Source organism: Eutrigla gurnardus, assembly GCF_963514095.1.
Source record: "Eutrigla gurnardus genome assembly, chromosome: 13".
In the NCBI taxonomy this organism is placed as follows: domain Eukaryota; kingdom Metazoa; phylum Chordata; class Actinopteri; order Perciformes; family Triglidae; genus Eutrigla; species Eutrigla gurnardus.
This window is the reverse complement of record NC_139936.1, coordinates 2,717,986-2,725,510: the sequence shown is the minus strand read 5'-3', so window position 1 is coordinate 2,725,510 and position 7,525 is coordinate 2,717,986. Positions and strand designations below refer to the sequence as shown.

Genomic DNA, 7,525 nt, shown 5'->3' with positions numbered 1-7,525 from the left:
TAAATTGAGTATGTTTCACTCCAGTTAATATGAATGGACACATTTTTTTTCTTAATAAAGAATATAAATATATATATATTTATTCTTTTTTGTTTGGGGAAAAATGTCAGAAGGAGATTCTATGTCGTATTTTTTTATTTATTTATTATTATTTATTACCAGTTTTCTTTTTTATTTATCTTTTTTTTTTTAATCTGCGGTACCCGGATGTATCTACTTCCGGTCGGTTCGCGCGGGGTAAAGTCCGAAGTTGAACAGGTGACGGCGCTCAGTAAACAAACGACACGCTACTTGGAGGTTTTATCTTCACTCCCTAACGACCCGGGCGCGTCCTCACTCTTTATCAGGTATCACTATTCTTTTATACAAGTTACGCAAACGTCCGTTTTTATACGTAAACACAGGTGAAGTGGAGCCCAGAAACCCGCATCGCGGTCTTTACGGTGACATCGCGTCTCGGACGAACCTGTTATGACGTTTTAACGACCACTGTAACAAACGGTAATGAAGATATAACGCGATAAAAATAATTTAGAGATGATGGCTGTTAACTTACAGAGTGGAGGTTACAAGCTAACTTATGTTGAATTCGCTAGCTGGTTTGTTGTTAGCTTACAAGCTAACAATTTAACGTTTTAAATCAAGTTAGCCTAGCATCCATACTGTGTTACAGCTGGTTAGTTGTTAGCTCACTGTTAGCTACTGTAGCTTAGAGTGAGCTAACAACATAAATCTAATACAGTATGGGGGTTATAGGCTAACATGTTACAACTTTTAAGCTAGTGTCCGTAAAAACTACAAAAAACAAGCTAGCTGCTTATTAATGAATAACATTATTCAGGATAACAGTTTAGCACGTTGTTAAATAAGTTTCTTTCAACCTCTAATTCTTATCCTTAAAATAGCTAATTCGTTTTTACTGAGCCTGCATAATACGTTAGTTTATTTATTTTATTTATTTAAGGTTTATTTAGTCATGGACAGTGAACATTAATATCAATATGTAAATGCACCACAATTAGCCAAAATGGCTATTTTGCATCTGTTGTCCATGTTAACAGGCCTCTGATGCACCTAAATATCATAAACTGTGCACGTCATTGTAAAAGTAAAATATAAAATGACATATTACACATAAAACTAGAAAACAGAATTAACCTACTGTAATAAAATGAAAGAAAGGAAGGAAAGCAGTATGGGGCAGGGATGGTATAAGTATGACAGTCACCAGCTAAAGCTGACAAGCAGAGTTAATTATTGAAGTATTAAAAATGAATGTAAAATTACATTAATATCCGCATGTACATGTAGTCCTAGTAAATGTTAGCTAGCTTCACCCTCTATTATTTACTTCGTCTCTTCAACACTGATGCGATGTGCTGCTGCTCACAATGAACATGATGTAAAAATCTTCTCCGTTTGATAGTTAATTAATATTATAATTAACAAGAGTAAACAAACTCACAGTTACCATCGTAGCCAAATAAAAGTATGTCACAGTAGGCTAATGTGCCTGTAGTGCCTTTACAGTTATGGAGATGAAGCTTTTTGTTTACTGTCGTCATCTTAAATACCGTTGAATACCACACACACACACACAGCATTCAGGTTTCTACACCTGGTGGGAACACACACACACACTTTGACTTGAGAGCTGGATGTTTGGGGCGGATTTTCCTTTGGTTCAGCCTGGATGAGTCTCTTAGTCGCAGGAAAACAAAAGCTCATTTTGTAACAAATTCATGTTACAAAGAGATCCCTCATTCTATTAGCTAATTTGCTATCCTGTTTCATTTGAATAAGTACGGCTATCTAACATTTGTTAAAGAGACAGCTGTTTCTGGAGTGAATCCCCTAATTTGATCAGCTTAATTGCAATAGATTTCGTAAACATCAAGATTGAATGCAGCAACTTTGTCAGTTAGTACAAGAATGCTTTAAACCTAATCTAATAAAATTGCGTAAGGGAACCATTGCAAAGCCACTTACCCAGTAAAAGGCTTGCATACCCATTAGGGAAAAATTCCCTTGGACAGAAATAGATAGCAATTGATTGGGACTTCCTTGAAAATATGTGATCGCTCTGCCTAATTTGTGATTTGGACATTGGGTGGTCTCCAAATGCTGTTTTTTGTCATTGGTCTCACTTGTCATTTGATTCCGGATTAAGGGGACACTTTTTCTTCTCGATCCTAATAAGCCTCATCAAGAAGTCAATAATGTGGTCATTTTAGTGTAGAAAAACCTTTTCTCCCTTTTAATGACCCCGAAGGGTGAAAGCCTAATTTCTTTGTTTCATTAACTCTGTTCAGTTCAGAGTTTTTAACTGGAAAGTGGGTCCTAAAATATAAAGTTTTGAGTTGTTTTTTGTCTTATCTTTTAAACCATTCTTTAAATATCTATATGTTTTGCATTTCATGGTGTATCTTATGTTCCATTTCCGCATGGAAAAGAAAACATGGATGATTGTAGTATTTTTTCTCTGGTGGAATGCCAAAAGCGTGATGAGGCTCTTCTGTTTTTGTAACGCAGCTTTGACATGTCTGAAGTGAGCCACCAGCTGCCAACACATCCCATCTCTGCACTTGGAGTAATCACTTCACTCAACAAGGCCCCTGATGGCTACTATGTTGTGAGTATTTTGAACAACTGTCTTGAAACGCATATGATTTAATGCACGTGCATTAAGCCTATAGAGTTGTTTGCATCTCCTTTACTGTGAAAGCCACATGTGAGAATAAAGCATAAGAGAGCTATGTACTGTTTATTATAAATGTTTTGCCACTTTATTAAAGGGCCGAGATGCTGCTGATCAAAAGGTCTGAATTGAAATATAATCCTTCTTTGGTTTTGCTCTCTGCTGTTGCGATTGATTGTGTAGCATAACTTACAACCAGGATGTTGGAAGGCTTCCAGTGGGGTTTTTTCTTCTTCTTTTTTTTTTTTTTTTTTTTTTTGCTGGAGCTGTTAGATGACTTATTCATAACGTTTACTTTGATGATTAGGAAGATTCCCTTCCTGACATTGTTGCTGCTTGCCACCAGTGTTAGAGACACGCTACAGGCAAAGATTTAATGATGTTTGGTTGATGCCCTCCAGAGTCATTTCAACTTAGCCCATGTTTCCCTCATGCCTGAGAACCACAGCAACTTGCACAGCGATGGGAGTGTTTAAGGATGCAGCGCAGCATCGGTTGGTTTGTGTGAACCTCTTGTGAAAGATCTGGAGAGGGTTAAAACAGAGAAGATAGTTGAACAAAGCACAAAACAAGCTCAGGGGCACATCTCTCTCTTCCTCTCTTGCTTCCTATTCAGACTTCTTCTTCTTGCTTTCACCCCCTTGTTTTCTCCTCTTCCTGCTCCACCCTCCACACCCAGCTTGTTGTAATCTCTGGCAGACGACGGTGGGTTGGCATCAGAACGGAGCCACCGGCAGGGAAACTGCGTTCACGCCACACGGTAGCGACAAACGGAGAGAGAGAAACCCCCGTCAGACTTCCTCTGCTGCTCCACTGCGCCAGTTCATTTCAGCTGATGTTCTGCAGGGCTAAAAAGCTCAACGCTTGTTTAGCACCGTAAATACTTTTACGTTAACCTCCCCCTGGCTGTGCAGCCGTGGTTCTGAAATGTTAGCAACAGTTTGGACATGAGATTATCTGTCGTAGACAAGACGTTACAATCGCATGCAAAGATTGTTTTCTTTGTGTCACTACCTGCGTTGGCTTAAAAAAACATGTTTGTTTTTGGGATCTTGATTTTAATTTAAAGTCAAACTGCCACACAAACAAAGACGTAGTGCAAAGTTTAAACTATTCCCTGTAGCTCTGCAAAAACACACATGCAGCTCTGATTACATGTATCACTTAGGTCATTTTTTTTATTATTTTGTTGTTTATTCTCTACACATGACATCTGCTGCACTTCTATCCTTCCTGGTAGACGGATCCATCCTCCGTTTCTCTCCCTGAGGTTTTCTTCCTCTGGTTTTTCCTGTTAAAAGTTCTTTTGGTTTTTTCGGGAGTGTTTCCTGATCTGATTACAGTGAAGTTGAACTGTAGTTTTGCTAAAATATGGAAAACGATTTAAAATGCAGTGAGAGTATTTCACCCTTATAGCTTATTGAGGTGATTTTTTTTCTCTCTCTGGGGTGTCACTCTCAGTAAGGCAATCTGATGCCCTGACTGAAATGTGAATATCTCCACCTCTTTATTTGAAATTGAACCCCTGACTTCTCCTCTAGTGCAACCATGACGTTGACATTATTGTTTTTTTTTTCCAAGACAATTTTATTTATAAAGTCCAATATTACAAATCATAAATGTGCCTCAAGGGGCTTTGCAGTACAGCACAGGACACCCTCTGTCTTTAGGCCGATGATTCGGATAAACTTCATGGTAAACACTATTCCTGCTAAACAACAGCTCACAATGTGACCTTGTTAGCATGTTGACATTAGCATTTAGCTCAAAGTGCAGCCTCACAGAGAGGTCTACATCATTTACTATAGTCCTCTGCAGAGTCCTCCCTGTATTAGTGAGTAGGGAGTAGTGAATGAGTGAGTGGATCTGCTTCCTGTCTGTGACAACAGGGTTACACTCCAGATAGCAAAGTCTATATTTGATAATATCATTTTAGGGATATATTCCAGGCTGTGTGAGATTTCCTTTGTCAAATAAAATAAAACATCCTCAGGTAATCATAAGATATCAAAATCATTCCTATAAATAAAAAAAAGTCAAGTACAAGTTAGCCTCCAAAATAAAAATTCAATGCCTTCCAGACTCTGAAGCACTATTTCAAATGCATTTGTCCCATCTTCAAGAACATCCTTTGAACATCACTATGTGGTCTTTCATCTGCAGACTTGAAATGCGAACGGAAAACATCAACACTCGGCATCAGTGTGCTAATGCAGCGCCGAGAAACAGGAAGTCTCAGGATATTACGCTGTATTGATTCCTCCCCCACACACACATTCACACGAGACTTCTTTTGGAAATCCTCCTTAATACCGACTGCTTACCGTACTTACCATACTTTTATACAGCAGATCAAAGGGCTGATTAACTCTTTTGCTCTCTGATAGGATGCGCTCACATCTCTGAACTTGAGCAGGTTGTTCCAGCACCGGAGAGCACGGGCCCAGATCAAACGCCGTTCCACTGGGATCAGGAGCTTTGCTGGAGCACCAGCAGCCACCCAACATCAAACGCCACGAGTAGACTCACGTACACTCGTGTGAATGTGTGCTGCAGAGGGGATACGTGTGTGTGTGTTTCAGGTTCATCTGAGCGTTTGACATGTTACGCTCATAAACTCGTTACTCAAATGCATGTTGGTTTGTAGAATCCCCGTGTTCTGATTAGAGAGGATGCTCATGCATGTTTCCTGAGTGAGCGTCCGTACTTCAGATTTTACATTTTTGTAAATAATCTTATTCAGCCATTTTCCCCCTGCTTCCAATCTTGAGCTAATCTAACGTTAGCTCTGTACTTTATGCACAGACTCCAGACTTGTATCAATCTTCTCATCTAAATCCCAGCAAAGCAAGCCAATTAGCACGTTCCACAAGATGTCAAGCTAACACTAAAAGTCACGTAACTAAAGTATCTGCTGCTGTATTCCAGCTGAGAGAAAGGATCCAGAACGTTTGACTCTCTTCAGGTTTTCCTGTTCTTCTTTTGAAGGGACTGGTTTGTTTCCCTGCACCTCTCTTCCCGTCTTCTCCACCTGTTTTCACTCCCCAGAGGGTTTTTGATTGTATGCCTTTTATATATTCTTTCACTGTGCTTCACAGTAACTTTCTGGTTGGCGTCTGTCTCCAGAGATCCCCCCCCCACTAAAGACTTGTTTCTCAGGTGGGCTTTCAGATCACCGTAAGCTTTAGATTTGAGAAAGTGGCAGTCAAATCTGTCATTGCATCTTAAATCAAATGATACAACGGCATTTCAATATCAGAGCCGTGATGTTTCTTATCAGACGCGTGGCAGCCTTCTCATTGAAGTCTTGTGTAATGATGGAGCCGTGCGGTGCCAGGCTCGACGGTATCAGAGAGAGGAGACATCGCAACTTTACACACACCTTTTTCTTTTTCTTTTTTTCCCCTTGTCGTGGCTCAGCCTCAGTCGTAGTTTGGCATTCAAGCCGCGTCGCAGCCTTGCTGCCGGCGGCTCTGGCAGGATGATGCCTGAGGTGCCTCGGAGGAGGACCGTGCCCTCGTTACTCCTCAACTTGACTTTGGGTTTCACAAAGCGAGCCCTTTGTTTACGCTGACAGGATGCGCTGGCTACTGACCTGGAAAAAGTGGCCAAGACGGGTTGTCTTGTAAGGAAGAGAGGGAGGCCGGTGATGTATAGGCTCCCTATGGGACCTTTCATGGAACTGCTGTTGGAGACGCCCCACAATCCCTCTCTCTCTCTCTCTCATCCCACTATCTATCTCCGTTCCCCCTCTAGCCTCCGCTCTCATCCCAGCTAGTCACTAGCGGGTTTTTCATGAATCCCCCCCCCACTCCCCCCATGCCACGTTTCCCCCTCACCCAGTCACCGAGGTCATTCATCATTATTGTCAAGGGGGTAATGTGTGTGGGTGGGTGCAGAGATCTATGACTTCTTCATTTGAATGAACCTCATTAGATTGACTCTTCTTTGTAAAGGATCCCTTTAGAAAACAACTCTGGCAGTTCTTTAGGTGATTCTCACATGATGGCCAATGGAACATGACGCTTCAGCCCAGCATATTTACGCGGCGGCGGAAGAGTCCCTGCGATGCGGCGTGCAAGGCTTTGTTTTTTTGCTCTTATCATCCCGCCCTGCATACCTACATTTACATAGCAATGTGGTGTTGGACCTTGAGCTTCACTCGCAGTGCCTACGCTGTCAATATGATGCAATCTATTCTTTTTCGCTGATCATTAACAGCTACGAGTGAGTCCTGCTGCACAAGGACAAGCTGTGTGGGTGTTTTCGGGTTTTGACTTATTTAGGCATGCACGTGAAGTGGCTTTAAATCCTCGGTAATTTATTCTCAGAAGACTTGTCTCATTAAATCCTGGAGAGAATAGAAAGAGGAATCCACACGGGGAATAGAGCTGTAGAACTATTTAAGGTGCATGTGCAGTCTTCTCAGTTTACCTGTGTGTTGCTAACGGGGAAGTACAGTAGGTTTTTAATAAAATAAAAATACATTCCACATTCACCCCAAATATAATCCGTGTTTTCCCACCGAAGCACATTGAAGTTTGGTTTCCTTATTAGAGCAGATCCTTGTCAGGGCATCTTTAATCAGCCTTGCTCCCGAGGGATGATATTTTTAGCCTGGTTTTTTTGGAGACTAAGACTCCTTTACCCACGCGGAGCACTAATGAGATGGAGCGCCAGTGTAGGCAAGCGTTAATTAAGGCTAGTATGCAAGGGAAGAGGCAAAAAGCAACACGCTCATGGCATACATACATTAACTTTATCCCACCTCCTGCTTGTTTTTTCCCTCATCTTGTTTTTCCCCCCCTCTTTTTTTTTTCCATGTAG

The 7,525-nt window shown here is 41.2% G+C and overlaps 1 protein-coding gene across 2 annotated transcripts in view; it reads left to right on the top strand.

Annotated features, from left to right (window-relative positions):
• Window positions 1-237: 237 nt before the first annotated feature.
• The window catches only part of LOC311022605 (multivesicular body subunit 12B-like), a 34,468-nt gene continuing 27,180 nt past the window's right edge, over window positions 238-7,525 (top strand). For both annotated transcript variants that reach the window (XR_014598119.1, XM_084023985.1), the window contains exons 1-2: window positions 238-347; window positions 2,533-2,632. Coding sequence is in view for 1 of the 2 variants with exons in the window: in XM_084023985.1 (XP_083880111.1) it covers window positions 2,540-2,632 (93 nt within the window). In the remaining variant the exon portion in view is untranslated. The remainder of the gene's footprint in view (window positions 348-2,532; window positions 2,633-7,525) is intronic.